The sequence below is a fragment of the Galdieria sulphuraria genome (assembly GCF_000341285.1).
Source record: "Galdieria sulphuraria unplaced genomic scaffold scaf_59, whole genome shotgun sequence".
Taxonomy (NCBI): Eukaryota; Rhodophyta; class Bangiophyceae; order Galdieriales; family Galdieriaceae; genus Galdieria; species Galdieria sulphuraria.
The window spans coordinates 23204-50321 of record NW_005178416.1 but is presented as its reverse complement, the minus strand read 5'-3'; the positions used below and the strand labels follow the sequence as shown (position 1 = coordinate 50321).

Genomic DNA, 27118 nt, shown 5'->3' with positions numbered 1-27118 from the left:
CGAGTTTGTACTTGAGGGAAAATGATTGGTTTAGAGTTGATCATTCTCCACACGTTGGTCACATCGCTGTTTTCCTCTAATAGTATTATGGATTCATGTCGGCGTATACAATCCATCATGTAAACACAGATTATATTCAGCTCTAAAGAATATTGTATATCTTAAGATTCTGTTTTGAAGTAGAGAGAGAGACTCATTGCGGATCGGTTTGATGATCCCCTTCTTGTTTAGGATGCGCTCATTAGATTAGGATGGATGGCCATTTACTCATTTGGGGGCATTGAGGTGTTGTGGCGTAAATGAAAATACGTCGCTTGAATGAGCAAGGAGAAGAAGAAGATGATGGTGATGAAATGCAAAGTGAAGAGTTAACAAGAAGTTTTTCAGAATTACTTTTTGCCTATTCGTTGGAGACTGAAGACTGCTTAACTTCCAAGAGTGACGACGAAGAAAATTCTTTCGCGGCCTATTCGATAGAACAAGTGGAAAAGGTTCCCAATAACGCTTACTCGGAAGACAGTGAAGCCAAAAATACAACCTTATTATTTCATTGCCTACCACAAGGGACACTAGAAAAGCAATGGCTTCTCAACAGGTTCAATTGGCCAACAAGAGCTCTTCAGGTAAGCTCTGAAACTCGTATTTCTTTTCAAGCTATATAACCCTATAACTGTATCAGCAGGTTTCATTTTCGTCAGGGATTCGCCGACGAAGGAAGAACAAAAGTTTTGGACGTCAACAGAATCTCCCCAGGTGGCTTCCGCTTTTAAGGAAACTTTCTGTTTCAGAACAAGACAGAGACGAAACACGTGAAGTTGTGGACAAGGAAGAGAGACAGGTTTGCGAACTATTATCCAGCGTATCCTTGTCCCACAGACGAAGAAAAACTATTTGGACTCCGCATAAAACTAAGAAGTTAGGTTGGGTGGTAACTGTCTCGTTTCCATGAAATTTTCTTCCACTGAAAAATAGTGTACTCAAGATTGTTACAGTATGTACAAAGTATGTTTGCAATAGAGAAACTCTGCTTCTTATAAAAAATGTAATGAATAACAAAATGTACATTGGCATACTCAATGCAACGCTAAACTTGCCTGCATCAACTTTGCACTAATATCTGGACTCTGTATTCCTAACAAAGTCGCGAAGGATACCAAATTTCTACCATAGGCTTCATACTCTTTCAACTTGTGAGATGAAAGAGTGGAGGGTGACAATTGAGAGCGTTCTGAATGTCGCTGAGACTCTTTGGTCCTTTGATAAAGAGCAACCAAACAGTCCATGGCTCGAACAATGACTTGCGAAAGTTTTTCCGCGACTAGTTGATCCGATTCGTCCGAAACAGACTGCCACTGGCTACTCTTGGCAACTACGTCTCGTTCATTCGTGGGCAAAATGTTCAAATTACAAATACAAGTCCATGCTTCTTCGTACTTTTGTTGTTGTACAAGATCTATAAACTCTACGAGTGACAACAACAATTTCAATGTAGATATCCACTTTGAAGTATTGGTTTCTGATATGAACTTCTCCGAAAGTAGTTTTAAATATCGTCTAGATTCTTCCACTAACCATGAACGAAGAGAAGAACGGGAATGAATGAGTTCTGCACTCAATGTTTTCGCCAAAATGGCTACGAGTCTATCATACTCTTCCGCAATATCATATAGACGAACAGCTGCCTGAATGTCACCCCTTTCTGCGGCCTCAATAGCAGAATCTGTCGCCAGTACTAAAGATACTTGAACATTACGGTCCTCTTCAGGCAAACAGCGTTCTAGTTGGTCAATAAAACCACGTCTTCGAGCACCATCAGGCCCGATAAAACCCAACAAGGATTCGTATTCTCCACTCTGTAAAATAAGCTCTTTCAAATAGTACATTCTGCTAGATGTATCCCTTAAAATATAAAGATAACAGGCAGCATCCAACGGACGAGACTTGGCAATACTTTGAACATAGGACCACAAACATCTATCAAAATCGTAAGGTTCCAGTAGAACTTGTATTTGCTTTCTATACTGATTAGAAAGATTGGGGTGGTTTCCGATAATGCTTTTCCATTCCTTCTCGTTGTGTAAAATGCCATAATAATACAAGATCAATCCAATATGCAAACCATAGAATAGAAAGCCATCACACTTGACAAGGTAATCGACAGCCTTTGCAAACTGCAAGGAAAGCGTCAATATCATTGTATAAAATAATGGTCGTTCCCCTTTTGGATCAAAATACGAAGCACCAAATTCTTGTATTTCTTGTTGAACGTCTATAAGCTGCAGACGATAAGCTTGAAGGGATAAAGGCATCTGCTTCTCATCCAGTCGTACAAGTGAAAGGTGGAACCAGAGATAGTCTTCAATCGAACTCAAAACAATCGAATAGTCGCTTTCTTGAAGTTTCCACTTTTCATCAATATTGGGATTGCAACGAGCAATCAAAATATAACAAACCCTCAAAAACGCATCGCTACTTCTACGAGCAACTAGAGAATATTCTTGAGAAAGTTGAACCAACGAGTCTTCAGAAAGACAACGATCAGGATTGGAAAAAAACTCTTGTATAAACTCATAAAAATGAAGCCCATTTGCAGTCAGTTGTGCATTTGCCTCTTCCGCAATCTTTACTGCAGAATGAACATCTCCACAACGTAACGCCAAGAATATTTGTGGCCAAAGTGGAAGGCGATGAAGAAATTGAGTATCTTCGGCAAGTGAATGAAAGTCATTATGAAAGACGACTCTTAAATAAGCTCGAATGTCCTCCACAAGACCAGGTTTACCTCCACGTAGTGCCTGTTCAGGGTGCGAACGAATAGTTGCTACTAGTCTACCTTCCTTAAATTTCTCTTCCATAGCACGAAGTGAACCTTGTAATGACCGTTTCAGCTGAGTTGAATCCAGCAAATCTACACATCCTTCTTTTAAATGAGAATCGCGAATATAAGAACCGTCAAAATCTACATGACGTTCACCACAAATCCAAGATATTGCCTCGAAAATGAAAGCAAAATATTTCAAAGCATGTTGATGACTGGAAATCGCCTTCGCGAATTGTTGTGCAATAGGCAATGAAGATGAACTTGAGACTTTTGAATCTTCCAAGTTATTTGACAAAGAAGAAAAACCCAATTTCTGCGCCACGGGATCTAACACTCGTCTTTCTAAAATATTCCTCACAATATTCGTAAATTCAGCACTCAGATCGACTCCCTCAGTATACTCTTTATGTTCTCCTAATATTGTACTAGAATGACTACTAGGCGTGGTTCGCGTTTGATCTAGTGGAGTGCTCCATAGAGAGGCACTTGTGGCGTTTGAAGTCGAGTCCTTCGACTCACTGAACGAGGCTGAGACGTGCCTCGAAAGCTGTTTTAAGAACTTGTCTTTCTCCTTTTCCCACATTGTTTCAATTGCTGAATCAAGCTTCCTTCGAAGTTCTTCGCTGACAACTGCCTGAGAATCCTCCAACGTTGAGAAAATGGCGTCTTCATGCTACGACAAGGGTAAGAAACAACGCTGACTGTGTACAAAAATCGTTTGCCTACTTGTTCAAGAATATATGAATCCAAGTCACTGCTCAAACTTGTTTCGGGTGGCGGCAAAAGGTTTTCTACAGCGTTGAACGTTCGGACTTCTTTCCCGAGTGACTCTGCGTCAAAATTGAGCTCAGAAAACAATCGTATAGAACTTGGGTCTATTTCCTGTGATTTTTATGTAAGAGCGCAATTGAGTTCAACAAAAATGAACGACTCACTGGTGTTCCTCCGGTGCGGCTGGCTCTTGCCAACATTTCCTTTGCTTCCTTATCCACTTGAGAGATACCTCTCGGTAACAAAGGTGTGTTGTCTAGAGCTTGTTTTCTCTGCGTTCCTTCTGCTCGAGATGCTAGGAAAAGTGACTTTTGTAGGAGTTCTGCAAAGTTTGTTTCTGTCATATCAAACAATGCGTATTCGGAACAAATGAAATGGAAAATGGCGCTCTTTTGTCTCAATTTGGAAAAAAAAAATTTTTAATTATGCGGCTTCTTACAGCATTTATTGGACATAAATAAAAAGAACCTTTGAAAGATCTCGCAATAGATGTTTGATAAAACAGTGTGAGATACGGAATTTGAACAGATCAGCAATCCATATGTCCTGATAACTCAAAGCATGCTATTTATAGGATTCATTTATTGTGTACTTTCTACGTTAGAATAGTCCTTCGACGATATCTTGGGTATCGATAACTGCAAGACCAGTCGAGTCATCTACTGCTTTTTTATGCGAATGATTCCACGAGGACTCAAAAGGATCTTTATATACAGAAACCTCTCCTCCATCACCAACTGGCTCCTCAAATCTTGTTGACTTCACTTCACTGCTCTTTTGATATTTGAAAGAACCACCAAGTACGAGCATATTCCATCGGCTAGAAATATTGCTTGCAATCCGCTTCAAACGATCAGACACCGTTGTTTCTTCATCTCCCGAATCACTATGATATCCTTGAAAAACAAGACGACGATCCACTTTTTGTGATTTCCCTTGTAACGGACTGGTCGTACAACTTGATGACTGAACACGCAAATGCGGTGGCGAAACATTGTCCGTTTTCATCTTTGGTGGTAGCTTACTCTCCATAGATCTCGTAAAAAATAACACATTCATATCACAGCTCTTACGCCAAGTATCAAATATGTTCGTTGTTAACCAAGCCTGACAGAATGGCAAACCATAATTCTCAATCATGTCTGATCGAAACATTGTCTGGATGTCAAACTTATCGCTCCAACACTCCTTATTCAAAACATTTGGAATAGAAGCAATACTTATTAAGAACTGTTGTAAGTATTCGTGGAACCGTTCACGTGCGTATTCTTCCGAGTGTAGATAATCTGTATGTTTTCCTTGAGATAATCTAAATCTTCCCAAACGTGAAGGAAAAGAATTAGAAATAATACTTATTAAATTCTCCATAAACCGACGTTCACGTCGAGTCAATCTGCATAATTCTTCCACCCAAGGTGCATATTGAACCTCACCCAGTGTAATATCTACAAAGGCATCTGGAGGATTCAAAGCAGCACCACCCACTTCACTTTGTTCATAGTGGTCTGTCATACTCGCTATTAATAAACCCAGATTGCGAGAAGTTCCTGCCAGAAAACCACTGTTTGCTTTGCCAAATTCTTCGTCGATACTTTCATCATTCATTGCTTTACGAAATCCTAAGAGTTGCTGTAACCTCTGTAAAGGTGCATAAGGTTCAAGAACACATGAACTATTGCTGCGAAAACAATTCAACGGAAACCCTAACCTAGATTGTTCCAGTGAAACAGTTGAATCATTCGCATGAGTCGACTCTGCAATATAAGAAAGTCCTCCAGGAAAAATAGAAGCTAATGAAAGCACTGCGTTACTGGCACTTTCTACAGGACTAGAGTGAAGAAGAACCTTCTTCTCCAATAACAAAAGCTTCACTATTCTCAATGTATGAAAACCGAGTCTTCGAATAATGCGTCGTAGTTCCAAGCCATGATAAAGAAAAGCTGAAGAATATAGACAATGTTGGTTGCAACTCAGTGCAGCATTCACTGAATGATATAGTTGAGCCAGTATATTCGTCCTTTTAAAGTCTCCTTGTTCAAAATAAATACTAACAACAGGTCTCAAGTGCTCCAGCAAAACTCCAAACAGTGGATATTTACTGAGCAATACGACAGATTTTTGTATCGTACCACGTGAAGCAAAGTCTCTTTCTTGCTCCCTTGAAGCTCGGGGGTCTGCACTAAAGGAAGATATACTCGTTGCTGCTACTTGACGAAAACACGCAACTCCAAACAATTTGTCGTCAACACGAAAGAAGACCGAGTCGTCATCTCTTTCATGGACTCCATCCGGAAGTGCCATGGAAGGCAAAAGACTGAGTGACTTGAGTAGCTGCTTCTCTACCGAACTGCTTGCGTCCAAACTTGTTCCCTGCTTGCCCGAAGTCTCTTCTCTTGGACTACTGGTTGAATACAATGGTGACGCTAGGTCACTGCCTTGCGTACCAAGGTTAGTACTGTCCAACTCCAACCGAGGATAAGCGTATTCTAAGCAACAGCCTTTGGTTGCGTGGAAACCCATCACAAGAACATAAGCGACCGCAGCAATACTATTTTGTTGTTTCATATTATTCGTTACTTCAGCTAAAGAGTCTGGGTCTATCTGAGGCTTCGGTGAAGAAGTCCGCATAGCCTGTTCGAAGCTTTCACTGAGGAAATTCTCGGAACTTTGACGAAACAGTGCCGATGGTGAGTTTCTCCCTTGTGTCGACTTTGTATTTACCACTTGAAACATGTCAACTATTATTCTTAGCTTTACAAGAAGTAAGCTTCACTCGCCGAAACTTGGTTGGACAATCATCTTGAAAGACTTCGATGCTTCCACAAGGAATAATAGAGATTTTGAGATTGATTTCTTTCGAGGTTTACTCTATGATAAAAGCTTGAAGAATACCACACCACTTTGAAATAAACTTACGAATAGAATGACTTTTGAACCTCAGAGCAATAGCTTCTTTTAAGAAATGATTGTTGAATGGACTATGTGAATAACAGTCATTCCATGTCTTTGCCCTCACATCCATTTCTTTGCATTTGTGTAAAGGAAAACTTTGGGTAGCCACATCTTGAGTGGTCGTTCGTGCTGCTATAAAGTCATGAGGTATTTTATTAAAGGTGGAGTTTGGAAAAACAGTGAGGATGAAATCCTCAAGGCAGCAGTGATGAAATATGGAAAAAACCAATGGGCTAGGATTTCGTCTCTACTTGTACGAAAGTCCGCGAAACAATGCAAGGCCAGATGGTATGAGTGGTTAGACCCTAGTATAAAGAAAACCGACTGGACTCGAGAAGAAGAAGAGAAATTGCTCCACTTGGCAAAGGTAATGCCCAACCAGTGGAGAACAATAGCCCCCATTATCGGGAGAACTGCTTCGCAATGCCTCGAACACTATGAACGGCTTATTGATGAGGCACAAAGAGAACTAGAAGGTGGAGCGGAAGGCTCAAGTGAAGAACTGAGGAAACTTCGTCCTGGTGAAATTGACCCAACTCCGGAAACGAGACCTGCTCGTCCAGACCCGGTAGATATGGACGAAGATGAGAAGGAAATGCTGTCGGAAGCAAGAGCTAGACTTGCAAATACCAAGGGCAAGAAGGCCAAAAGAAAGGCTAGAGAAAAACAACTGGAGGAAGCGAAGAGACTAGCAATACTACAAAAGAAAAGAGAATTGAAAGCGGCAGGTCTCAGAGTTGGAACTCGGATACGTATCAAAGGTTTTAATTATGTTGAAGAAATTCCTTTTGAGAAAAAACCACCTCCAGGGTTTTTCGACGTAATTGAGGAAGAGAAAGAGTCTGAACATATAACAAAGGAACTGAAACCAAGGGAAGTGGGTCAGTTAATTGAGAAATATGAAGGTAAGCGTCGTATAGATCAAGAGGCAGCCGCAAGGAAACTGGAAGCCAAACGACGAAGACTATTTGAGGAACAAAACCTACCCGAAACATTAAAGAATAATTATGAGAAAGAAAGAGAACAGATTCTCAAAGGCTTTCAACGAACAGCTCTGAAGTTGCCAGAACCACAAATCAACGATGAGGAGCTACAGATGCTTCGTAAGTCTTCTTTGGCTACCGAAGAATATCAACAGTATGGAAGAGTGGGAGAAAGGAGCGTTACCGAAAACTTACTTGCGGATTATTCCAAGACTCCAACTCCTCATCATTACAGTAGAGGTTGGAATACACCATCTTCCACCGCTCCACAAAGTGCCTCGCAAACCCCTATACTAGAGACATGGAATGAGACAAAGAGAAGAGAAGCAAGAGATCTTCTTCATATGAGTAGTTCGCAGACTCCTTTAGAAGGTGGTGAAAATTTACCTCTGACCAACATGAATTTTTCACAAGGTTTAACTCCGAAGCAGAAAACTATACAGACACCCAATCCTTTGTTGACTCCTTCGGCAGTTTCTCCAAGTCCCTTTTCTTCAGTGTCTGCCTCGCCAAGGTATTCTTATTTGCCTAGTCAAGAGGTAAGGCATTCAGGATCCATTAGTAGTTCAAATATGGAGGAAAAGGCAAGAATGAAACTTTTGAGAAAGAAATTACAGCAAGGTCTGCAGTTGTTGCCCGCTCCACAGAATGAGTATAAGTTGACTGTTTCCGATGAACTTGAGGAGGATAGAGAGGAGGAACAAGTTGGTATGGATGATTCTAGTCGTGTTGAAGATGCTCGAGATGAAATGGAAAGAAAGAGACGAGCAGAAGAAAGAAAGAGAGAAGAGGAGAAGAAGTTTTGGCCGACTGCTGAGCAACTTGATTTGCCTTTTGTTTCTTCAGGAAAGAGATGGTCATCTGAAGAAAATCTTGGTGTTGTTGAGAGGCTGATACTTCATGAAGTAAATTATTTGTTACAACAAAGTCATTTAATGCGTGAAATGAAAGCTGACTCGTCTTCCGAAAAAGACTTTCAGATATTGCTGAAGGTTGATCCAATGTATGAAGTTCCCAAGGAATATTTTGAACTAGCAATGAAACAAGTGGATGAAGAAAAGTCACGATTGGCAAACTTGATCAGGGAATACGAAAGTTGTTGCGATGTGGATGATCCATATTTGGGAGTTTTCTCGGAAGAAAATGGTGGTTCATTACAAGGCTTTATAAAGGAAGCAAATGCGTCCATGGAGGTTGTTGTAGGCAGCAGACGACATGAATGGGAACATCTCATTGCTGCTCAAAACAATGTGAAAGCTAATATTGAACAGATTATGAAATATATTGATATCCATCATGGTGGATATTGGAAACGGTTAGAGAACTTGAACAATGAACTGAATGATCATATTGATCAAATAGAGGAGCTAATCATTCTCAAGAGCTGCTATGAACGTGCAGAAAAAAGAGAAGCAGCAGCATTACAAGATAGATTGCTTTCAAAAGAGCGACTTACAAAAGAGCTAAAAGAACGAGAACTCTCATTACAGAAACAATATGGACAACTTGTGATTGAAAGAGATAGACTTTTATCTAGAAAACTTTAGGGTTTGTAATTTATGACCAGAGAAAGAGTATAATGAGTTGAAATTATTCTATCGATTAGATGTCCTACTATGAAAAAGTTTGTCTTTCATTTCGTCCAAATAAATGAGATGAGAACCAACCATTATGATTACGAAAAAGGCGGGAAATTCAATTGGAAATGGGATTATTGACTATTCTAAGAAAGAGTAAACGCAAGGAAAGAGAACTTCGTATTCTTCTTCTGTAGGTTTGAGACTGTAGCTTGAAGACAACCATATTCATTCATTCTTATAGAGGATTAGATGCTTCAGGCAAAACTACGGTAGCTAAAAGATTGTTACGTCAAGATGTTACGGACGTTGGACCCACCTTTGGGTTTGATATACATACAGTAGAATATCAAGATTACAAAATTCATATATGGGATATAGGAGGTCAAGAGTCTTTACGTTCATACTGGAAAAACTACTTTGAATCAACGGATGGTATTATATGGGTTGTAGATATTGCTGATAGCACACGTCTTTCCGATTGTATAGTAGAGCTGCATAAGACTTTGCAAGACGAGGTGAGTAGTGTTACTTTTATTGAAAGAACAACGAATACGTAATGTTACTGCAGAGACTTGTTGGTGCACCTTTGTTACTTTTGGCCAATAAGTTGGACAGGAATCCTGAAATAGTGAAAGAGAAACTAGTGGAAGCCTTCAAGTTGGAAACAACACTTTGTGATCGACCTTGGAATATTTATTTGTGCAGTGCTCTATACAATACTGGAGTTGTACAAGGTTTCTCATGGCTCATTGATGATATAGCAGAGAAGAACTTTCTATATGGATGAGTCTTGCGTGATAAAGCATGTAAGGAAGAAATGGTCTTCAATATATATATATATATAATACTTTGTAGCACGAATAACCATTTTTATTGATTTCATTTGAATCTTTTCTATACAAATAAACAGATAGTATTCAATCACCTTCTGAATATTCCAATGGACAATTCGATCGGAGAACTCAGTCCAAAGGATTTATTCGAACAACTTGAATGTTTCTTCTATCGAGTGTTGTTGTTGGTGGTCTATTTGTGAAGCGTTGCTGTTATTATTCAAAAAGTCAGAAAATATTTCAAAGAGAAGCAATTGTAATGGCTAGTACAGGTAGAAAAATTTCAAAAAAGATACAACCTCGAGAACAAATGGATGGAGAAGGTGCTCGTGTGTTTCGTTCGATCGGTACTACGTCACTTCGCAACTTGGACCCTTTTCTTATGTTGGACGAATTCAGTGTCAAAGCACCAGCAGGTTTTCCTGACCATCCTCACCGAGGATTTGAGACAGTTACTTATATGTTGGAAGGTTTCTTTCGACACGAAGATAATCGTGGGCACTCGGGAGTTATAGGACCAGGAGATGTTCAGTGGATGACTGCAGGTAGAGGAATTATTCACAGTGAAATGCCTCAAGGAAATCAAGTTGGTCATGGCCTACAACTTTGGGTTAATCTTGCTGCTAAAGATAAGATGGCAGAACCAAAGTATCAAGAGTTGGTTTCCAAGGATATACCTTGTGCAACGACTGATCTTTATATGGTCAAAGTAGTTGCAGGTCGTTTCCAAGATGTACAAGGCAAAGTTTATACCCGAACACCCAGTATGTTTTTAGATATCGAAATGAAACCTGGTTGTGAATTGAAGCCTGAAATACCTCCACATTATCGAGGATTTATATACGTGATACAAGGCAAAGCATTGTTCGGGAAGGAGGCTAGCCTTGGAAATGCACACGAATTATTGATATTGGATGATGGAGCAGATAATGCCATTATCTGTCAAACAAAAGAGGATGGTTGTCGTTTTGTGTTAGTAGCAGGACAACCTTTGAATGAGCCCATTGTTCAATATGGACCTTTTGTAATGACTAGTCAAGAAGATATCAAACAAGCTTTTCAAGATTATCAAAGTGGAAAGTTTTCATACTGAACCAAGTTTGGCATGAAAGTATTTCCATGAATAACAAACATCGTCCGTTCAGATCGAATTGTATAATCTTCCCATGAATCATCACTCGGCTTTTGTCTCGTCACAAACTTTTCTTTTCTATACTTGTAAGTCTACAAGTTGCAACTCGTGTCGTCGAGCACTAGGAAATAGTTTTGTTCCCATCCGTAACAGGAAAACTTTCCTGAATACTGTTCTTCTGAGACCACCTGGAAACAAGAGCAGAGATGTTACAAGTTGGAAAGCCCAGCAAGAGTTGGAAAACACCAGTTTGAATATAGAAAGGGAAACGAGTACATTTACTGAGTCCTCCCAAAGTAGAGCAGATTCCACCGAGAACCAAGCCACATTTGAGGAACATTCCTCGACAGAGTCAACGGAAGAGGAATTGGAACCTCGTTCTTGTTACAAACTATAGTAAGTAACTTACCCATCTTTACAACTTTTTGAGACGACTAATGTGATTAGCATGAAGCAGAAGCAACTGGAGAAGGAGTTCCAACGTCATGGAAAGGACACAGGGTCTTCCGAAGTGCAAGTTGCTAGACTCACGGCACGGATCAATCACTTAACGGAGCACGCAAAAGAACACAAGCACGACTATGCCGCTATACGAGGCTTAATAGGAATGGTCAACAAGCGTAAAAGGTATTGGTTCTATTGTTTACTTACAAGCCCACTGAATGGACCTTCACTTCTTAGGTTATTGAAATATTTGCGTCGATATGGTGATGAACGAGTCATACAGTTGGCAGAACAACTTAATATTAGGGTCAGTCGAGAACTGGTGGAGTCAAGAAAATGAAAAAGTCTTTTAGTTGGTCGAGTGTGTTTTCTCCTTTTTTAAAAAAGAGTTTCTTAGTTTCTATGAAGTTGTCACTGTACGCCACAGAAATATTTCATGTTGTTTAAAGTATCGCCTATCATCTTCGTCTACCTATCCACAAACCAATATATAAGCTTTGCAAAGTAACAAGTGTTGAATGAACCTACCAGCACCAAATTGAGAAAATACTTTACAGAGAATTTGTTGTTGACATTTTTGTAAGTCCTAAAAATGATGTTCAACTCTTCAACAATCATCATATATTCCACATGACATACGGTGTTAAACTGGGATATGCTGAGAGGAACATTCTTACAGGAATACTTTCGCCTCTCACAGGAGAGCCATCCATAATCTTCACACCATGTTCAGTTCCAATTCTTCACAAAGAATATTTTACTTGCCTCAAATTTGGCGAGCGTATCCATTTCATTCACTGCATGAACTCCTGTACCCGCACTTTCTCTTCTTTTGATTTCCAACTCCATTCTCTTTATCTTAATTCTAACCTAGATAAGATATCGTTTCTATATGCTAAGCTAATATGGCAAACATTCATTCATAAATACCTGTAAGAAGTATACTTTTCCCAACACAACATCTGATAAGTGAAGCTTGCTTTTCTTATATTCAAATTCAATATGAAGAGAGTCTTCAATTCCCACTTCCATTCCTTTTCCTATTCAGCAATGGATTATTCTATCTTCATCTTGCAACTTACTTATAGTATTGTTGACTTGCGGTTCTTCTTGGAAGTGAGCAACTGCCATATCATATTCTTTAACAATATTTGGTATATAAGGAGGCCGTTCAACTGTCACTCTTAGAAAGTAACGCAATCGAACCTACAAGAGTGGCAATTGTTTTTCTTCCTATTCATAAAACGATACCAAAAAGAGCACTCACGTTGACTCCGTTGTAAGTATCATAAGCTTTCTCTACTTGAGTAAAAGCAAAAGGATATTGTTTGGTTCCAACCAGAATACCTGGATCTTCCAACTCTCTTACAAGCGATGTAAACTCCTGCGAGCTTTCTCTATCATACAACCTAAACATATAGTTTATAGAATAAAAGATAGAAAAAGGAGCAAAAGCGATACATTTCGATGGCTCCAATAAACTCTATTCGAATTCCCATATGTTGCAAAGACTTGCCTTCCTTTACAGCTATAACTACCTTGAAAACAATATCAGTCACCTTTATGTATGTAGTTGGAATATTCAACTCACTTTACCACTAACAGTTTCTGTTTCTCCATAGAGTGGAAGTTCATCGATTCTCTTATGGCTGGTTGGGGAATATATGATTGCTGTCTTTCTTTCATCTGCACCATCCAAAACCTCTCAAGATTGGTATGATAATCAATCGCACTCGAGTATTTCAAAAACTTACTAGTACAATGGAGCAAGAAGAGCCCAGACCTAACAAGCTAAGAGCACTTTGCATCTAATCCCTCCCTCCAGAAATAGAAAACTTGAGCCAACAACATATATAATGGACAAAAGAAATGTTGTGATTTATTAGAATTTCTATTGAGTCAAACAATGTTCAAGTTTTCTTACGTTTCAAAGAATATGCAGAATGACTGGAATCCGAAGCTTGGATAACAACTCTCTTCTTATCTGAAATGGGAGTCTTCGTTCTTTCGAAACAAGCCACGAAAAACCCATTTGTATGATCCAGTTCTATATTCAACATACTATTCAATCATTCTATCATACGTTCTAAGAGAACTTACTCGGATCTGTTCGAACACAGGCAGCTGCTTCTTCCCTATTCAAAGGATCAAGAGAACCCCTACGTGGCCATTGTGGAAGAAATCGAGTCAATTTCCAACCCAAGTCTTATAGTAATAATGTTATCATGTACTATTTCAAAAATGAAAAAAGTACCTTTGACTTGTTGTAATACTTCATAAATCACCATTTCATTCTCCTCCTTGTATATACTACAAGTAGAATATGTGCTATTCCAATAATTATATGTATATATATATATATATATACAAATGTATCATTCCTTACACTCGACAACATTTTGGAAAGTCACAAAGCGCATGTCGCAACATTTTCTTTTGAAAGAAACTCAACTGTTTCAATCTTGTAGGTCTAGTCCCTTTCTCATCCAAACCATCCGTCCAATTGCGCTTTATCAATCCTGAGCCTGAACAGGATGGATCTAATATAATCTATCCACAATATTTATATTCATATATATATATATATATATATCACAACTTACGCCTTGACATTCTTTATCATTCCATTCTAGAAAATCCACTTTTTGGGTATCAATATACGACTCATAACCACAATTACGAATGGTTCGATTCAATAGTTCAAATCTTTTCTTGTCTCGATCTATTGCAATCACTTTTATTGGATTGTGGTAGAATGCTTCGCCATGTTGTTCAATTCCTTTTGAAATCAAGTGCATCGACTTATTACCGGGAGAAGCACAAGCATCGACAACTTTCCATCCAAGTTGAGCATCAAAGCCTTGTGCAACAAGACAACTCGCCTAACATTATTATTATTATTATCAATTCTTTGGGAATAATAACTAACTCTGTGTGTGAACGATAAGTACCTTGTCTTGAATAACCAATTCTCGTCTCAATCTGACCAAATGATGCTCTGCGATTCTTGAATGACATGGAAAAACAAGTAGACTAGATACATCCGAGTCTAACCAGAACTTGTAAAACTCTAGAGGAAGCTGCTTTCTTTTGGAGTCTTTCTCCACAATGACTTGTTCTCCACGTGTCGCATCACAATATCCCGAACTTTCCAAACTAGATAACACTGACTCCATCGAACTGTTCACATAATTGACTCTGCCATATCTAGAATCCATAAAATAGGCAAAACCGCCATTCTGACACTAATACCTACACATAAATATTCTCTGCAAGCCACGCAGGCTGATCTGTCAAAGGTATGCTGTTTTTAGCGGTTTCTAGACACTGTCGCAGTAGTAAGACATTTTCTTGTGAGCAAACCTCTACTACAGAATCTGCTAATGTACTTCCTATTTCATTCTTTCCTAACAATAGATCATACAAGAATAACCAAAGCAACCACTGGCGACAGTCAAAACAACGATAGAGCGAGCTTTGTAAAGATTCTGGTAGCAACTCCACCGTTTCTTTCAGTAACGTTGCGTACTATAAATACAACATGACGAATTATGTTCTCATCGACGGATAACAATGCGCTACCTTTCGAGTCTGCATGACGACTGCATACAAAAGTTTCCACTGCCGTTCATCTAACTCCAAGATTAAACAACAATCTCCTCGCAACCCAAGTGTTCAATATTACTCACTTAGTCTACGCTCCTTTCGTAACTGATACAATACGTTTTTACAACTGGTTCCTCGCTTGGAACACTCTTCCAACGTCTCTACTGCCAAGTATACCAAATGTTTGGAAAGCATCCGATATCTTTCAACAATCGTGGGTTGTGATGATATCTAAATAATATGTTGTATCTTATAGTTTGCTTTATATTTCATGAAAAAAAATCAATAGGTATGATATCTTTACTTGATAGGAATATATAAAAGACTACAAACACTCACAGTCTTGGAATCTTATTGGCACAAAATGCGAAGGTTGGCTTCGGTAGCTCAGCTGGTTAGAGCGTATGACTGTTAATCATAAGGTCGTGAGTTCAATCCTCACCCGAAGCGTAAATTTTTTCTCTCTTCGGGAAGAACAAAAAAGGAGGGAAAAGAGAGGGGAGATGATCATCATATGCTTTCTTTGCTAGTTTTCGACGAATGAAGTAAATACGACTCGAATGCAACTTATCGAAAACTCTCATTGGATAGAGTTTGTTTCTTTTGCAGACAATACTAGCCATGTGCAACTGGACTGTTATAGAAGGAGAGATAAACTCGTTTGTAAACAGCCACAAAATGTTTCCTCTCAACAGCGGCGCAAGCATCGCATTATTTCTTCTTTTCAACAAACTAGAAATATATATTCACAATGTGCCTATTCTCATGGCTCAGGATCTGGAAAGCCTCCATTCTCATCATCTTTCCATAGTGAAGAGAGCCCACTAGATCCTGAAGACCATTCCTTGTTACTTGTTGGAGGGCTATCGTTGAATGACTGGTTGAACAAGTTAGTCAAAAGAGAATCAGTCAACTCTGCAAAACCAAGTGAAGGTCTTATGAACAAAGATGATGAACAAGTAAGTATTATGTTCTTCTTTCTTGACAGCGACTCATTGCTCAGCAATAGAATCGCAAAGTGAGAAAGATCGTGATTGAAGATTCTAGAGTGTTGAATCGAGATGTAGTTAGAAGGACAGTAGAACCTTTATATGGAAAGAAGTTAGATCCCGTTCTTGTGAAAGATGTCATAACGACGTTGAACGTTTGGTATGAAGAAAATGGATACAAGTTTTCTCGTATAAACAAGTCGGGTCCTTTTCGGAATGGAGTTTTAAGTTTTCGAGCCATAGAACCACGTTTTGCAGGTATTCGTCTAGTCTATTTGGATGACAATCGAGAACCTTGTAACAAAGGCAGAACAAAATCAGATACCATTGAAAAGGCAGTTGGTATTCAAAGAGGCCAAGTATTTCGTTGGAGTGATCGTTACTGGGAGCGAATTACTGAATTGGGACTTTTTGACTATGTCAGAGCAGAATTGGAGCTTCGTGATGATCAATCTGTTATGGTTATTCTACGTGTACGTGAACGTCCTTATAGTCGTTTTGAACCTGGCATAGGATATGGTTCTGGGGAATTTTTTGGAGAGTTGTCTTTTCAAGATAACAATTTATTTGGACGAAATCAGTTTCTTCAATTTGAACTACAAAAGAGACAATCTCAGCATTCTTTGTTATCTTTGGAATGGGAGGATCCTCGTGTAGGTCAATGGTTTGGCTATCGGTTTAAGGTTTATCGTGACTTGGATGAGAAGCATTTGAGTTCACGAAGTGGTTTGACATTCAAAGTATTTAGTCGTTTAGTAAAACATTTGTTTGTTGATCTTTCATCCACTTTGGAACGAACTATGCCTTTAGGAGCTGAAGACTCTACTAGACCATCCTATGATATAAACAAATATCTTTTAGGAATGATATCTTTAGGTATTACATATGATGATCGTTATCCTCCGAAGAATGTTCAAAGTGGTCAACGTTTGGTTATTCACTTGTCGGATGCTATTCCATGGAATGAAAGTTTCTCTTCATTTATCAAAGGAGATATTCAGATAGCCAAGTATTTGAAGCTTCCATTAGGTTCAACATTGGTATATGGTGTGAGTGGAAAGAGTGCGAGTGAAAGTTTGCCAGAGTTGGAAAAACATCGTTTAGGAGGTATGGGTTCCCTTCGTGGATATTCTACTGGAGCATTGGGTACTGCCGTATCTTCCTTACAACAAACATGGGAACTTCGGTTTCCAATAGTGGATCGCATTTCAGGAGTTTTCTTTTATGATTGTTTGGATGAAACGGGTTCATTTTGGAAACATCCGAAACGATTAGGTTGGTCAAAGGGTGTTGGTTTGCGAATAGCTGAAATGATAAGGTTGGACTATGCTTGGAAACAAGATGGGTCTGGTATGATGCACGTGGGTTTGTTGGATCCTTTTTTTTAGAAAAATGAGTAACTTCACGTGGATGATAAAATAGAAATGATAAACTCTTTTTTTATTTTGTATGATCACACGATGGATGATGATGCCATTCAAGTAGAAAGAGAATTAGCTATTCGAAAAAGACTAGGCAAGATATTCAAAAGGAAAAGAGAAGACTTTAATACCGAAGAAGAATTCAACGACTATTTGGAAGCTTTTGAAGATGTTGTGTACCAATTGAGTGAAGGTAAGAGAACTAGTTCAAAGTAACCAAGTGAGAGACACCTTGGGACGATAGGAACAAACTCAGATGAAACCCAAGAAAGTATGGAGAAACTTAAAAAGTATATCAAAGATACTGGTAGACAAGACATATTGGAAAACGTTCAAAGTAGGTTAAGCTGTCTTCTAGTTTTATTATCGTTGAATATATATATATGTATATATATATTGGAATAGTATTGGATACGGAGAACAACGAACAACTTCCCAGTTTTATATTTTTGGATCCTGCAAGACCAGCAAAGTATGTGCTTTTTTCTATGGAGTTCAATACTAATAGCAACGTGGTCGCATAGGCCTATGCCCGTTCCTTTGAGAGACGATGAGGTGGGATGAAAGCAAACGTACAAGAGCTTCCGTAAGTCAGTTGCAGTGTATTGGAAACTTTAATTGTGATTGTTTAGGGATTTGACGAAAAACTCTGTCGTAAAAGAGCACAACAAGAGTTGATTGACTCGTTGTTCTTTCGGACAAAGTTGTTGATATAAAATAAAACGATGTGAAAAAGAGCAATGGAATTTTATTGTGAAAGAGACAAGAAATGGTACGATTGAAGAATCGATATCTTGTCATCGAGTTTTATACAAAGTCTGAAACTTTAGAAACTACGTTCCCAACGAGTAAATATTTTGTGCAAGCTGTCAGAGATACTATACAAGAGTTCTTCGGGGATGTTATTTATGGGAAGATTCTTTTCAGTTTAGCGGTAAAGTATTGGAGTTCTTTAGGTAGCTTTGCCATTCTAAGAGTAAGCCGTTCTCAACTCAAACCTCTTTTGGGATGCCTCGCTATATTGCCTGCAAAATTATTTTACGGAAAGATTGACTTTACAGTTGTACACGTGGGAGGAACTTTACGAGCGTGTAAAAAGTTTCTGTTAAAGTATTCCGAGAGAAAAGAACTTGTGCAGCAACTTGAAAGGCTCTGAGCGCACAATTTATAAAAGTCTTATAGGAAACAGTCTAACTCGTATCAAATAGACTAGCTTTCCAAAGTGACTATTTCACTACTTGTTGGTTTTCATGATGATTTTTTTGCGAAATATATAGTTACACGTGGGACAAGTTGCTTTAGCAGCTGGCAACTTGTCTTGACAATTGGGACACAACTGGAACAACAAAAAAGAATAGCAACTTATGATATGTACTAGTATGGCAAACCATTCTTACCTTCTTTCCTCTCTCTCCACTTGACGACTTTTTCAACTCTTTTTTGATCCGAAAAGAATATCCACAATAAGTACAAGTAGCAATAGCAGCTGGAATATGAGTTTGACATTGACTACATTTCTTATATTTGTTTTCAATGATATTCTGACTTGTTACTCAATCGAATGCTACTCTTACCTTTGTTCCAAGGGGAATGTTACGTTTCAGGGGTCGTCTAGTCATTGAGGAAGAAGTACAAAGGGGTTTCTTTTTACATCGTGTAGCTTCCTGATGAAAATAAATATCTTCTGATAATGTTTCATCCATACTTGTCGTTGAGAAACCAACAGATGGTTTCGACTGCATTACATTTGTATTCTTGAATTCTTGCTTATCTTCACTCTCCGAATGGAACGAAATTCTCTTACTTGTAGAATCCAATAGAAATGATGAGTCCAGACCCATATTCCAGGAGAATCCCACGATAGGTGAATAAGTGCCGACGTCATGATCTTCTGGTGTTATATATTGAAGGCCTTGTATTCCCGATTCCCAAGTTTCGTCTTCATATTTCTGCAAACGTATTTCATGAAAAGTAGAACTCGAGCTTGACTGACTTCCACGACGGGATTCCCAACTTGTATTCAACACTGCTGCTTGTGCATCACTTGTGCTAAAGTAAGATATTCTGGCTTGATTCTTTTTGCGCCCCGTCTTGACTAGAGAAACTCTTGAGACGAAACTTGTCTGCCAGTAACTGAGAATTTCAGATAAAAAACAACAACTGTTGGCATAGAACAGAAGAATCTCCAGCTTGATTCTGAGAAAGAATCCAACAGCTTCTCACAACTTTAACCGGCAAGATAACCAGTCAGTTGAAAACTGCTCTAGTAAGGGAAAGCTGAAATGGTCAACCAAGTAAGTTTGAGGCCGTGGCAAGTACGCAGAAACAAACAATTTCCAAGACCCACGACTCACCAAATGGCAACTTTGTTCTCTTTGCAGAGGGAACCTGTGCTATGGATGTCATTTTTATTTTTTAAAAAGAATTTCATCAAAAAGATAACTTTGTTCTTCAAACATCATGAATATTCTACACTCGGTCCGGAGAAATTCAACGCGACGTGACCACGTGTCATTTTCCGAGGTCTTCTGTTCCTTGTTTCACGCACCCTCGTTCAGGAAGTCCAGGGCTCCCGTTGATTGGAAAGTGCGCTGATTCATATTTTGATACGGATTCTTTGGTCTTTCATTGGGTTCCTTCATTTGGGATGCCATTGAGGGCCCTCCAAAAGGCATCATTTCTTCTGTAAATACAATCCCATCTTTTACACTTGCCACGTCCTTTCGACGCTCTGTTGAAAAGGTAGCAGTTGAAAATCCTCCAAATCTTTTCACCGTACTTGAACGAATTACTAAGTCTTTGCCAATAAAAGAAAAAGTTTCTTCTACATCGCCTCCATCATATGGAGTATGCAACACTAGTTCTTTACTAGGAGTCAACCTAAACGTCCCAGCGACCTGCACAATCTCTGCATATCCTCTGTCTCTCAATAACTTACCACTACAACAATGAGCGTCATCGGGAACAATAGCAAAGACAGTAGATCCTTCATGATTTTCTCCTTCTTGGTCCCACGACAATTGAGCAGCCCACTCTACGTAGCATCCACCCGCTGCAAGGGAAGGATCCAGATGGTGAGCTTCACATAATTCGACAATTCTTGGGTCGCTCTTCTCCAATACTTTCATAGTGATATCGGATACGCCTTGTTCGTCTCGACGAAAAGCAAGGTGGTGGGTCACTCTCCAAGAACTCCAATGACCTTCTCGAAGGCGAAAAAAGTCCATGGCATTCTTAGGGTCCGGAGAGTTCACAACTTCTCCCTTGTACAACGCATATGGAGATTCTCGAAGCTCCCCTTCACCTGAAGTTTCCATGGCCAAGGTGACGTTTCTTCCCTTCCACCAACTTTGGTTTCTGCTTGGAAACTTGGTATTCCTGAATGCCAAGCCATGACAGGGTCTACGAATAGGTATCAAACAACTGTTACAAAAAGATAAAGCCTTAAAAGTATCGTGTTTTTCCATTACTTGGAAGTGTTCAGTTGGTTTCCAGGAGATCTCCACCAATCTCCCTTTTGATAATTTATCTTTGTCGCATTTTCTCCTCATCTTAAGAACCATATGGCTCCTCAAGTAGTTGAAAATCGGTCTTTATCCCTTTCTTTCAACGTATGTTATTCAATCTTTACAAATAGCAAATCTTAAAATAGTATGGTCATTCTGTTGACGAAATGATCTCTAGATACTTTCTATCCATGTGACATGCACAACCCAATGTTCAAAGAACAGAAATGATCAACAACAAGAGATATAACGACCTACATCTTATCATTTCTCTCTATCAGTTGTGTCATTAGTCGACATATATCAATACTCTAGTCCATGACAATGATGGATTGTATGAGAAAAGCTGGATTGACAGCAATGTGGAGTTTTCAGTCGTCCCCAGTGCTACATGTCATACGTTTTCCTTGTCGTGTTTGTAATAAAACCACAAACCATCCCCAGCAGTTTTTTTGTTCGCAATACACTAGTTTTTGCCCTCGAAAAGTTCTCAGGTTGAAACTTGAAAGGGGACATAGCGTTCGGTGTGTCACTAGAACGTTCACTTGTAATGTTAAAACAGAAAGCGTTCCTGACTTGGAAGAACAATCTTATGAGATTGTTGAAGAGAAGCGGTTGCCTGGTTCCAAGGTAAGAACTCTTTGGTTGGTTGAATATCGTTAACCGCTTCCATACTAGTTGTGTATTCACGTACGAGTGAGCGGGTTTCGAACTAAACAATGCTTTGAAAGTCAACTATCGGAGTATTCAAAGACAGCAATAGTACCTGGATTCCGTAAAGGAAAAGTTCCTAGACCTGTGTTGATCAATCAAGTGGGTTCGACAGTAGCGTCCAAGGCTTGTAGAGAGTTGATACAAGAAACAGTGAGGCAAGTACTTACAAAAGAAAGTTATACACCTCTTAGCAAAGCAACTTTGAGTGATAATGAGGAGGAGATTGTGAATACTTTCGAGCCTGGTCGTCCGTTCTCTTTTCAGTTTGTCGTAAGTCAACTTTTTTTTTATGACAAGGAAGCTAAACAATAAATGCACCAGTTTGAAACGTACCCTCTTGTCAACTTCAAAGATGACTACAAGGGTTTGCACTTAAAGGTAAATCGAGAAGTTTTTCAGTCAAGTATGGTCGAGAATACACTTTTAGAGCTACAAGAGAGAAACGCCAACTGGGTGACTGTTTCAGATGAAACTGTTGCTGGCCATAATCATACCGTAGTTGTTGATATCAAAGCTTGGTATGCCAATCCCGATGGTACGAAAGGTGCATCTCTTTCGCACTTGGTATCCGATTCAGAAGCTGAAGTGGATATGGAACGAGGAAATTATATGGAAGGTTTAAAGGAAGGACTTATAGGGGCTCATGTTGGAGAGACCGTTAGTATTCCATTAAAATTTCCGGACAATGCCAAACGTCAAGACTTGAGAGGAATATCAGCTATTTTTGATATCTCGATAAAAGAATTGAAGCGAAAGGAATTGCCTCCTCTGGATGATTCATTGGTAAAGAATCACACCCATTATTCTTCCTCACAGGAGCTTCGCGATGCAATAACGAAGCAGTTGGGAGTAGAAATACACAAAGTGAATGATAGTCATTTGGAAAGAGCTTTGGAAGATTCCTTAGCAGAAATAGTAGAATTGGAAATACCGCAACAAGTGGCAGAAGAACACTCGCAACGGAAATTTGCCAATCTTCTGACGGAAATGAAGGAGCAAGGAGTGGGTGAAGAAACGATGAATAAGTCATTGACTCAAGAAACTTATCAAAAATATAAACAGGAGACTTGGACAGCCACTTTGAAAGAATTGAAAGTTTGGTTTGCATTGCAAGAAATTGCAAGGAGAGAACAACTAGTGCCGAATAATGAAGAAGTTGCTCAGGAGTTGAAGAAAGTTGAGGAAGAGATGAATGAAAAAGTAAGAGGCTTTTGTATTGTTGACACATATCCCATTTTCTTAATCTCACATAGGAAGTGGACTGGGCAGCTACCGAGGAAAGAATCCAAACCGACTTGAAACATTCGAAAACCATAGATTTCCTGAAAGATCATGCTCGAATAGAATATATTTCGAATGAAAATATATAAAACAACTTGCCATTACTTCCCACTTTTTGGTGAGGCTTCTTTACACGGATTGTCTTCATCTTGGTGCAAACTGCAGCCGGGTGTCATGATATTAGGAAATTTCCTTGTCATCACACCTATAAAAAATGTTGCGAACACCAGCAAATCTTTTGCCCAACCATTTTACAATTCTCAACTCATTATCCACAAAACTAACTTGCAGCATACAGTTATTTGGATCGAAAAATTCTCGAGGAAGATTACGTTGCAGGTAAGCCACTATAGAACGAGCCTCTGTTGCCTTGACTTGATCATGAGTCTCCATACGGTAATCCGATACCCGGCACATAAAACGACAACGCCCCAAAAAAGTCAACACACAAAATATTTCCAAAAGTCCATGAGCTCCTTGTTGTACGTAGTTCCACCGGCACTTGTTTACCATAATGATTTCGAAGCATCCATTTTCGCGCAATTTGCCTACTCCCAAAGTTTGGGTCACACTCAAAACAACCAACTCTCTTGAAGGAATTCCGAGTGTAGTGGAACTAAAGACTAGTTTCCAGTCCCCTTGCAGCTGTTGTACTAGTGATTCCACAGAACTCGGAGGTGAATAACGTCCCTCCAAACCACGAATTAGTGCGAATATCCTTCTCCGTTGTGGCGACATATTGATAAGATAGGTTAACATTTTCCGAAGATGTCTCTTAATTTGAGTTACTTCGTTGGATTGTTTCTCGAAAGTTGCATCGACAGCAATTCGAGCTCTATCACAACGAGACAATTTTGTTGAATAATAAGTTCTCAAGAAAAGCGACTTAGACGGCCTAGAAATAGTTGCAAAGGAAGGTTTTCCTTGTTGTTTTTGAACTCTTCGGCAACAATGAACAAGACCCCTATTATTAGCTGCCAAAAACCAACACACCACAAACAACATCACATCCTATTCGATCAATGAGAATGCGTCATTCTTTAGAATTGAGTTTTCGTGGATAGCATGCAAGAAACCAATGCTCAAGTAGTTCATCTGATTCAGCCTTCTAAAATATCTGAAATACTGAAAACTACGTTAACTGGTGGTCTGTATATTGCGTTGTTACTTGCTAACGACGGTTCTTTGGTAGCAGGTGCAAGTATACCTAACGAGGTGCTATTCTTTGTCATTATCTGTGTGTATTGAAAACCAACGATTTTTTTCCAGGATGACAAGCCAAGTACAGACTTGGTTGAAAACAACTGGTATGACTTGTTTTTGGTTGACTCTTCTAAATAATAGTAGTTTTACAGGTCTTCCGTTGGAGCACTTGTAGCCGGTACTTGGTCGATTTTGGAAGTATGTAGTTTGTGTTATTCTTGTTAAAAAAACACAGTGAGCTCCGAGCATAGGATCGTGCGAGAAACTTCTACGTGGGGGAAGGAATAGGAGAGGATTACCTTATGTTGGATTGTGCAGTACGTAGCCACGTTCTTTCTTGTGTTGAAGGCTCCTCATTGTAAAGTTTTAGAAGGGTAAGATATGTGTGGCTAAAGTGGAAGATTTCTTGGCGTGTTTGGTTGCAGAAGAGACTGTTGAACTTGGCTTATTAAAGGCAAAAATGAAGTAAGAGTGGCTTGAAAACAGCCGACAATGAACTCATTCTCTGTAGAGGGTTATCAGGGTACCTGAAAGAAGAGTTGTCTTTTGTTGAAGAAGCGTTCAAATAGTTTTTTGTATAAAAAATTTTAATTTTATTCTTTATGCGCGCCTTTTCTTTTTTTTTTTCTTTTGCAACATAGTCTCAATGACTGGCTTCTTATCCACCCATTCATTCGTTCAGTTGCTTTCTTAATCTCCGGAATTGAAAATTGTGTTGGTCGATAACTCGAAGGAAAAGCCATGTCCTTTATTCAGATAGTAGATAGTGAAGGAGTTGTTTTGGACGCTCCTTTCTGGTTTCCGGAAGATCAGGAGTTGGGATCGGAAGCATACGCTGTTGTTTCTATTTTGGGATGTCAAGTAAGTGTTCTTTCCGTAGTTGGGTGGTGCGAGGTTTGAACACGAAGTTTATCAGGGTTCCGGAAAGAGTACCTTACTGAATAAACTATTTCAGACCAACTTTTTGATTGCAGACAAACGAAATTTTGGGAGAGCAACTACCAAGGGTGTTCACGTGGCAAAATGTCCACAAAACAGCTTACTCGTAGTCATGGACGTGGAAGGTATTCAGACAAACTTGTAGCTTTGCGGTGGCGCTAACTTAGATTCAAAGGAGGCGACAGTAGAGAGAGAGGAGTGTCTGGAAAGGCTTTTCAATCAAGAATAGCAGGTTTTGCGTCAGCCATTTCCGATGTGGTTCTCATCAACTTGTGGTTTCATGATGTTGGTAGAACAGAGGCAGCAAGTTATTCATTGTTACGTGCCATTTTTGTGGAAGCGGCAAAGGCAGCAGCAGAAGGTGGTGCTATCAAAACTTTGATGTGCTTCGTTGTTCGAGATACCGATCCTTCTTATACGTCGGAAGAGTTGAAGGATATTTTGTTGCAAGGGGTTTGATAAGTTTTCCATATAGAATTCTTAAAAATGAAATTTGTGATAAATAGGCTCGAGATATCTGGAACACAATCCCAAAGACTGGAGAAGCTGTGGATGCTAAGCTCGAAGACTTTTTTGATTTTGATTTGTTCGCCTTACCTCACATGCAATACGAAAGCGAGCAGTTTGAGAACAAATGCAAAGAGCTGAAGGATCATTTTCTTCAAGAATCGCATCCTAAGTTTTATTTGCGTTCGGAATATAGCAAAGGCAACAATATTTTCTTCGATTTTTGTTTTCTACTAACTGTTTAGTGGGAATAGGAATACCTGCAGATGGTTTTGCGGCATTTTCGAAAAATCTTTGGGAAAGCGTATATGAAAACGCGGAAATCCTCTCTTCTGGTGACGTAGAAGCAGGTCAAGCTGAGTTGACAGCGGCGTATAAATGTGAGGAAGCTACGTCAGATATCTTGCGTGATATTGCGAAGGAGACGGTTAGTTGAAAGTTATTTTTTCAGAGGATACTGAAAAGACCTCGTCTAGTCCAAGTTGTTACGAAACTTAGAGGATGGCGAGAAAATCTCCAATCTCGGTTCCAAGTTTCGAGACTTGGTTAATCAGTGCCTGACTAGATTTGACAACGCCGTCTCTGAGTAAGTCTATATTGACTCTTGGTTACAATTCTAAAAGTACGTTATTTTTTTGATAGTGTGTCCTCGAATGCATTGGTGTCTCGAAAACGAAGAGAACTTGAAGCAATTATTGACACCTCTCTAAATGCAGTTTTTGTCAAACAATTGCAAGTTTTGCGTGAAAATGCATTGTCGCAATTTAAGGCTTCCTTATCTTCAGAAGAGGTTTGTTTCCGGATATTATGTGGCTTTTTGATTTAAAGTGAATATCCAAAGGTCCCAAGTGACTTCGCGTTCTTTACTGCCGACAGTATGTTTGTTCGAGAAGCAGAGGACTCCATTCGACCTGGCAGTGATTGGTCATACAATACGGAAAGAACGGACTTGCAAAATACAATGCACGAAATTTCTTCGCGTCGCAAGCAATTGATAGCACAGCAAATACAGGTAATGAATGAAAACATGTATATTGTATGTGGATATTGATCATGTATATAGGCCGCTCAACAACAAGCCTCTGCATTACAATATTTGCAGATGCAGCAAGCACAAATGCAGGCTATTCAACAACAGCAATATGGAGGTTCTGGTGGCAATTGGAATTTTGGTGCAGCATATCGTCCACCTGAGACAGATGTTAACATCTCCGTTGGTTATCAACAGCATCGAACCTCCATTCAGATTTCTATGGTTCCTGATGAATCAGCTGGCTATCTAGGTCCCGGAGGTGGGTAACTGCACTGTTCTTGGTGTTACTTAGTTGACATGAAGTATATCAAGGTTTTACTGCTGGTGTTGGACCAGGCAATCTAGGTCTTTCTTTCAATATCAACATTTAATAAATTTGACGCGTTATATGTTGTTATTCGAT

At 39.3% G+C, this 27118-nt stretch overlaps 16 protein-coding genes and 1 non-coding gene across 19 annotated transcripts; 10 read left to right on the top strand and 7 right to left on the bottom strand.

The window, feature by feature from the left end:
- The first annotated feature begins 191 nt into the window (after nucleotides 1-191).
- Nucleotides 192-1065, top strand: Gasu_56490 (uncharacterized protein). Its single transcript, XM_005703215.1, has 2 exons — nucleotides 192-623; nucleotides 683-1065. The coding sequence occupies exons 1-2, from the start codon at nucleotides 300-302 to the stop codon at nucleotides 947-949; spliced, it is 591 nt and encodes a 196-aa protein (XP_005703272.1). The 5' UTR covers nucleotides 192-299; the 3' UTR covers nucleotides 950-1065.
- A 15-nt stretch (nucleotides 1066-1080) lies between these two features.
- Gasu_56480 (nucleoporin interacting component family protein) lies at nucleotides 1081-3951 on the bottom strand. The gene is made up of 4 exons (XM_005703214.1): nucleotides 3757-3951; nucleotides 3548-3703; nucleotides 1180-3494; nucleotides 1081-1132 (listed from the first exon to the last, which is right to left on the bottom strand). The coding sequence occupies exons 1-4, from the start codon at nucleotides 3934-3936 to the stop codon at nucleotides 1111-1113; spliced, it is 2673 nt and encodes an 890-aa protein (XP_005703271.1). The 5' UTR covers nucleotides 3937-3951; the 3' UTR covers nucleotides 1081-1110.
- A 44-nt stretch (nucleotides 3952-3995) lies between these two features.
- Gasu_56470 (uncharacterized protein) lies at nucleotides 3996-6331 on the bottom strand. The gene has a single exon (XM_005703213.1). It carries the CDS (start codon nucleotides 6323-6325, stop codon nucleotides 4193-4195), a length of 2133 nt encoding a protein of 710 aa, XP_005703270.1. The 5' UTR covers nucleotides 6326-6331; the 3' UTR covers nucleotides 3996-4192.
- Nucleotides 6332-6591: 260 nt separating this feature from the next.
- Gasu_56460 (pre-mRNA-splicing factor CDC5/CEF1) lies at nucleotides 6592-9193 on the top strand. Its single transcript, XM_005703212.1, has one exon. The coding sequence runs from the start codon at nucleotides 6687-6689 to the stop codon at nucleotides 9072-9074; it is 2388 nt and encodes a 795-aa protein (XP_005703269.1). The 5' UTR covers nucleotides 6592-6686; the 3' UTR covers nucleotides 9075-9193.
- An 18-nt stretch (nucleotides 9194-9211) lies between these two features.
- On the top strand, nucleotides 9212-10029 carry Gasu_56450 (ADP-ribosylation factor). Its single transcript, XM_005703211.1, has 3 exons — nucleotides 9212-9297; nucleotides 9349-9622; nucleotides 9676-10029. The coding sequence occupies exons 1-3, from the start codon at nucleotides 9233-9235 to the stop codon at nucleotides 9892-9894; spliced, it is 558 nt and encodes a 185-aa protein (XP_005703268.1). The 5' UTR covers nucleotides 9212-9232; the 3' UTR covers nucleotides 9895-10029.
- A 22-nt stretch (nucleotides 10030-10051) lies between these two features.
- Nucleotides 10052-11066, top strand: Gasu_56440 (pirin-related protein). The gene has a single exon (XM_005703210.1). It carries the CDS (start codon nucleotides 10101-10103, stop codon nucleotides 11031-11033), a length of 933 nt encoding a protein of 310 aa, XP_005703267.1. The 5' UTR covers nucleotides 10052-10100; the 3' UTR covers nucleotides 11034-11066.
- A 5-nt stretch (nucleotides 11067-11071) lies between these two features.
- Nucleotides 11072-11886, top strand: Gasu_56430 (30S ribosomal protein S15 (plastid)). Its single transcript, XM_005703209.1, has 3 exons — nucleotides 11072-11468; nucleotides 11520-11699; nucleotides 11754-11886. The coding sequence occupies exons 1-3, from the start codon at nucleotides 11107-11109 to the stop codon at nucleotides 11854-11856; spliced, it is 645 nt and encodes a 214-aa protein (XP_005703266.1). The 5' UTR covers nucleotides 11072-11106; the 3' UTR covers nucleotides 11857-11886.
- A 4-nt stretch (nucleotides 11887-11890) lies between these two features.
- Nucleotides 11891-13361, bottom strand: Gasu_56420 (vacuolar protein sorting 26, vps26-like protein). The gene is made up of 10 exons (XM_005703208.1): nucleotides 13271-13361; nucleotides 13108-13218; nucleotides 12978-13054; nucleotides 12784-12925; nucleotides 12599-12722; nucleotides 12447-12550; nucleotides 12282-12386; nucleotides 12156-12232; nucleotides 12045-12102; nucleotides 11891-11988 (listed from the first exon to the last, which is right to left on the bottom strand). The coding sequence occupies exons 1-10, from the start codon at nucleotides 13322-13324 to the stop codon at nucleotides 11917-11919; spliced, it is 924 nt and encodes a 307-aa protein (XP_005703265.1). The 5' UTR covers nucleotides 13325-13361; the 3' UTR covers nucleotides 11891-11916.
- Nucleotides 13362-13370: 9 nt separating this feature from the next.
- Nucleotides 13371-15341, bottom strand: Gasu_56410 (tRNA/rRNA cytosine-C5-methylase NOL1-like protein). The gene is made up of 9 exons (XM_005703207.1): nucleotides 15206-15341; nucleotides 15099-15148; nucleotides 14773-15044; nucleotides 14468-14723; nucleotides 14120-14398; nucleotides 13903-14066; nucleotides 13771-13844; nucleotides 13617-13721; nucleotides 13371-13563 (listed from the first exon to the last, which is right to left on the bottom strand). The coding sequence occupies exons 1-9, from the start codon at nucleotides 15315-15317 to the stop codon at nucleotides 13427-13429; spliced, it is 1449 nt and encodes a 482-aa protein (XP_005703264.1). The 5' UTR covers nucleotides 15318-15341; the 3' UTR covers nucleotides 13371-13426.
- Nucleotides 15342-15498: 157 nt separating this feature from the next.
- On the top strand, nucleotides 15499-15572 carry Gasu_nc0086. The gene has a single exon. It is a non-coding gene; the product is annotated as a tRNA-Asn (tRNA).
- A 99-nt stretch (nucleotides 15573-15671) lies between these two features.
- Gasu_56400 (outer membrane protein (plastid)) lies at nucleotides 15672-18269 on the top strand. Its single transcript, XM_005703206.1, has 8 exons — nucleotides 15672-16081; nucleotides 16132-17476; nucleotides 17534-17725; nucleotides 17777-17869; nucleotides 17938-18004; nucleotides 18057-18066; nucleotides 18112-18118; nucleotides 18165-18269. The coding sequence occupies exons 1-8, from the start codon at nucleotides 15683-15685 to the stop codon at nucleotides 18170-18172; spliced, it is 2121 nt and encodes a 706-aa protein (XP_005703263.1). The 5' UTR covers nucleotides 15672-15682; the 3' UTR covers nucleotides 18173-18269.
- Nucleotide 18270: 1 nt separating this feature from the next.
- Gasu_56390 (hypothetical protein) lies at nucleotides 18271-19741 on the bottom strand. Of its 2 annotated transcripts, XM_005703204.1 has the most exons (4): nucleotides 19629-19741; nucleotides 19107-19581; nucleotides 18930-19049; nucleotides 18271-18868 (listed from the first exon to the last, which is right to left on the bottom strand). In XM_005703204.1, the coding sequence occupies exons 1-4, from the start codon at nucleotides 19700-19702 to the stop codon at nucleotides 18767-18769; spliced, it is 771 nt and encodes a 256-aa protein (XP_005703261.1). In that variant the 5' UTR covers nucleotides 19703-19741; the 3' UTR covers nucleotides 18271-18766. The 2 variants fall into 2 exon arrangements, with proteins under 2 accessions (XP_005703261.1, XP_005703262.1); XM_005703205.1 differs by having other exon boundaries at nucleotides 18271-19049.
- Nucleotides 19742-19750: 9 nt separating this feature from the next.
- Gasu_56380 (uncharacterized protein) lies at nucleotides 19751-21121 on the bottom strand. The gene has a single exon (XM_005703203.1). The coding sequence runs from the start codon at nucleotides 21093-21095 to the stop codon at nucleotides 20073-20075; it is 1023 nt and encodes a 340-aa protein (XP_005703260.1). The 5' UTR covers nucleotides 21096-21121; the 3' UTR covers nucleotides 19751-20072.
- Nucleotides 21122-21321: 200 nt separating this feature from the next.
- Nucleotides 21322-23176, top strand: Gasu_56370 (trigger factor type chaperone family protein). Its single transcript, XM_005703202.1, has 4 exons — nucleotides 21322-21668; nucleotides 21717-22022; nucleotides 22074-22952; nucleotides 23006-23176. The coding sequence occupies exons 1-4, from the start codon at nucleotides 21357-21359 to the stop codon at nucleotides 23120-23122; spliced, it is 1614 nt and encodes a 537-aa protein (XP_005703259.1). The 5' UTR covers nucleotides 21322-21356; the 3' UTR covers nucleotides 23123-23176.
- Nucleotides 23177-23180: 4 nt separating this feature from the next.
- Nucleotides 23181-24051, bottom strand: Gasu_56360 (uncharacterized protein). Its single transcript, XM_005703201.1, has one exon. The coding sequence runs from the start codon at nucleotides 24036-24038 to the stop codon at nucleotides 23214-23216; it is 825 nt and encodes a 274-aa protein (XP_005703258.1). The 5' UTR covers nucleotides 24039-24051; the 3' UTR covers nucleotides 23181-23213.
- Nucleotides 24052-24061: 10 nt separating this feature from the next.
- On the top strand, nucleotides 24062-24833 carry Gasu_56350 (uncharacterized protein). Its single transcript, XM_005703200.1, has 6 exons — nucleotides 24062-24248; nucleotides 24303-24340; nucleotides 24389-24434; nucleotides 24488-24553; nucleotides 24607-24701; nucleotides 24748-24833. Exons 1-6 carry the CDS (start codon nucleotides 24099-24101, stop codon nucleotides 24803-24805), a joined length of 453 nt encoding a protein of 150 aa, XP_005703257.1. The 5' UTR covers nucleotides 24062-24098; the 3' UTR covers nucleotides 24806-24833.
- An 18-nt stretch (nucleotides 24834-24851) lies between these two features.
- On the top strand, nucleotides 24852-27116 carry Gasu_56340 (GTP-binding protein). 2 transcript variants are annotated; one of them, XM_005703198.1, is made up of 10 exons: nucleotides 24852-25097; nucleotides 25153-25300; nucleotides 25351-25628; nucleotides 25682-25883; nucleotides 25937-26109; nucleotides 26159-26268; nucleotides 26325-26472; nucleotides 26524-26694; nucleotides 26746-26974; nucleotides 27028-27116. In XM_005703198.1, the coding sequence occupies exons 1-10, from the start codon at nucleotides 24978-24980 to the stop codon at nucleotides 27084-27086; spliced, it is 1638 nt and encodes a 545-aa protein (XP_005703255.1). In that variant the 5' UTR covers nucleotides 24852-24977; the 3' UTR covers nucleotides 27087-27116. The 2 variants fall into 2 exon arrangements, with proteins under 2 accessions (XP_005703255.1, XP_005703256.1); XM_005703199.1 differs by having other exon boundaries at nucleotides 25928-26109.
- The last annotated feature ends 2 nt before the right edge of the window (nucleotides 27117-27118 follow it).

Excerpts from the sequence above, each read along its gene's own strand:
- Gasu_56420 (XM_005703208.1), bottom strand. The coding sequence starts at position 13,324 with ATGCAAAGTGCTCTTAGCTTGTTAGGTCTGGGCTCTTCTTGCTCCATT. Across the intron at positions 12,387-12,446 it reads GAAAAGTATACTTCTTACAG|GTTAGAATTAAGATAAAGAG; the intron begins GTATTTATGAAT and ends TATCTTATCTAG. Across the intron at positions 11,989-12,044 it reads ATTTTCTCAATTTGGTGCTG|GTAGACGAAGATGATAGGCG; the intron begins GTAGGTTCATTC and ends GTTTGTGGATAG.
- Gasu_56390 (XM_005703204.1), bottom strand. The coding sequence starts at position 19,702 with ATGCCAACAGTTGTTGTTTTTTATCTGAAATTCTCAGTTACTGGCAGA. Across the intron at positions 19,050-19,106 it reads ACATTCCCCTTGGAACAAAG|AAATGTAGTCAATGTCAAAC; the intron begins GTAAGAGTAGCA and ends AACAAATATAAG. Across the intron at positions 18,869-18,929 it reads GTGGAGAGAGAGGAAAGAAG|TTGTGTCCCAATTGTCAAGA; the intron begins GTAAGAATGGTT and ends TTGTTGTTCCAG.
- Gasu_56360 (XM_005703201.1), bottom strand. The coding sequence starts at position 24,038 with ATGTTGTTTGTGGTGTGTTGGTTTTTGGCAGCTAATAATAGGGGTCTT.
- Gasu_56350 (XM_005703200.1), top strand. The coding sequence starts at position 24,099 with ATGCAAGAAACCAATGCTCAAGTAGTTCATCTGATTCAGCCTTCTAAA. Across the intron at positions 24,249-24,302 it reads GTGCAAGTATACCTAACGAG|GATGACAAGCCAAGTACAGA; the intron begins GTGCTATTCTTT and ends ATTTTTTTCCAG. Across the intron at positions 24,341-24,388 it reads GACTTGGTTGAAAACAACTG|GTCTTCCGTTGGAGCACTTG; the intron begins GTATGACTTGTT and ends GTAGTTTTACAG.
- Gasu_56370 (XM_005703202.1), top strand. The coding sequence starts at position 21,357 with ATGACAATGATGGATTGTATGAGAAAAGCTGGATTGACAGCAATGTGG. Across the intron at positions 21,669-21,716 it reads AGCGGTTGCCTGGTTCCAAG|TTGTGTATTCACGTACGAGT; the intron begins GTAAGAACTCTT and ends CTTCCATACTAG. Across the intron at positions 22,953-23,005 it reads AGGAAGAGATGAATGAAAAA|GAAGTGGACTGGGCAGCTAC; the intron begins GTAAGAGGCTTT and ends AATCTCACATAG.
- Gasu_56470 (XM_005703213.1), bottom strand. The coding sequence starts at position 6,325 with ATGTTTCAAGTGGTAAATACAAAGTCGACACAAGGGAGAAACTCACCA.
- Gasu_56480 (XM_005703214.1), bottom strand. The coding sequence starts at position 3,936 with ATGACAGAAACAAACTTTGCAGAACTCCTACAAAAGTCACTTTTCCTA. Across the intron at positions 3,704-3,756 it reads GCCGCACCGGAGGAACACCA|GAAATAGACCCAAGTTCTAT; the intron begins GTGAGTCGTTCA and ends TAAAAATCACAG. Across the intron at positions 3,495-3,547 it reads ATTCATATATTCTTGAACAA|CATGAAGACGCCATTTTCTC; the intron begins GTAGGCAAACGA and ends CCCTTGTCGTAG.
- Gasu_56430 (XM_005703209.1), top strand. The coding sequence starts at position 11,107 with ATGAATCATCACTCGGCTTTTGTCTCGTCACAAACTTTTCTTTTCTAT. Across the intron at positions 11,469-11,519 it reads CGTTCTTGTTACAAACTATA|CATGAAGCAGAAGCAACTGG; the intron begins GTAAGTAACTTA and ends TAATGTGATTAG. Across the intron at positions 11,700-11,753 it reads ATGGTCAACAAGCGTAAAAG|GTTATTGAAATATTTGCGTC; the intron begins GTATTGGTTCTA and ends TTCACTTCTTAG.
- Gasu_56400 (XM_005703206.1), top strand. The coding sequence starts at position 15,683 with ATGCAACTTATCGAAAACTCTCATTGGATAGAGTTTGTTTCTTTTGCA. Across the intron at positions 16,082-16,131 it reads TGAACAAAGATGATGAACAA|AATCGCAAAGTGAGAAAGAT; the intron begins GTAAGTATTATG and ends GCTCAGCAATAG. Across the intron at positions 17,870-17,937 it reads CATATTGGAAAACGTTCAAA|TATTGGATACGGAGAACAAC; the intron begins GTAGGTTAAGCT and ends ATATTGGAATAG.
- Gasu_56490 (XM_005703215.1), top strand. The coding sequence starts at position 300 with ATGAAAATACGTCGCTTGAATGAGCAAGGAGAAGAAGAAGATGATGGT. Across the intron at positions 624-682 it reads GGCCAACAAGAGCTCTTCAG|GTTTCATTTTCGTCAGGGAT; the intron begins GTAAGCTCTGAA and ends CTGTATCAGCAG.
- Gasu_56440 (XM_005703210.1), top strand. The coding sequence starts at position 10,101 with ATGTTTCTTCTATCGAGTGTTGTTGTTGGTGGTCTATTTGTGAAGCGT.
- Gasu_56410 (XM_005703207.1), bottom strand. The coding sequence starts at position 15,317 with ATGCTTTCCAAACATTTGGTATACTTGGCAGTAGAGACGTTGGAAGAG. Across the intron at positions 15,045-15,098 it reads TCGTCATGCAGACTCGAAAG|TACGCAACGTTACTGAAAGA; the intron begins GTAGCGCATTGT and ends TTGTATTTATAG. Across the intron at positions 14,067-14,119 it reads ATGATAAAGAATGTCAAGGC|ATTATATTAGATCCATCCTG; the intron begins GTAAGTTGTGAT and ends TATTGTGGATAG.
- Gasu_56380 (XM_005703203.1), bottom strand. The coding sequence starts at position 21,095 with ATGGTTCTTAAGATGAGGAGAAAATGCGACAAAGATAAATTATCAAAA.
- Gasu_56460 (XM_005703212.1), top strand. The coding sequence starts at position 6,687 with ATGAGGTATTTTATTAAAGGTGGAGTTTGGAAAAACAGTGAGGATGAA.
- Gasu_56340 (XM_005703199.1), top strand. The coding sequence starts at position 24,978 with ATGTCCTTTATTCAGATAGTAGATAGTGAAGGAGTTGTTTTGGACGCT. Across the intron at positions 26,269-26,324 it reads TTTGACAACGCCGTCTCTGA|TGTGTCCTCGAATGCATTGG; the intron begins GTAAGTCTATAT and ends TTTTTTTGATAG. Across the intron at positions 26,473-26,523 it reads CTTCCTTATCTTCAGAAGAG|GTCCCAAGTGACTTCGCGTT; the intron begins GTTTGTTTCCGG and ends GAATATCCAAAG.
- Gasu_56450 (XM_005703211.1), top strand. The coding sequence starts at position 9,233 with ATGGGATTATTGACTATTCTAAGAAAGAGTAAACGCAAGGAAAGAGAA. Across the intron at positions 9,298-9,348 it reads GAACTTCGTATTCTTCTTCT|AGGATTAGATGCTTCAGGCA; the intron begins GTAGGTTTGAGA and ends TCATTCTTATAG. Across the intron at positions 9,623-9,675 it reads ATAAGACTTTGCAAGACGAG|AGACTTGTTGGTGCACCTTT; the intron begins GTGAGTAGTGTT and ends ATGTTACTGCAG.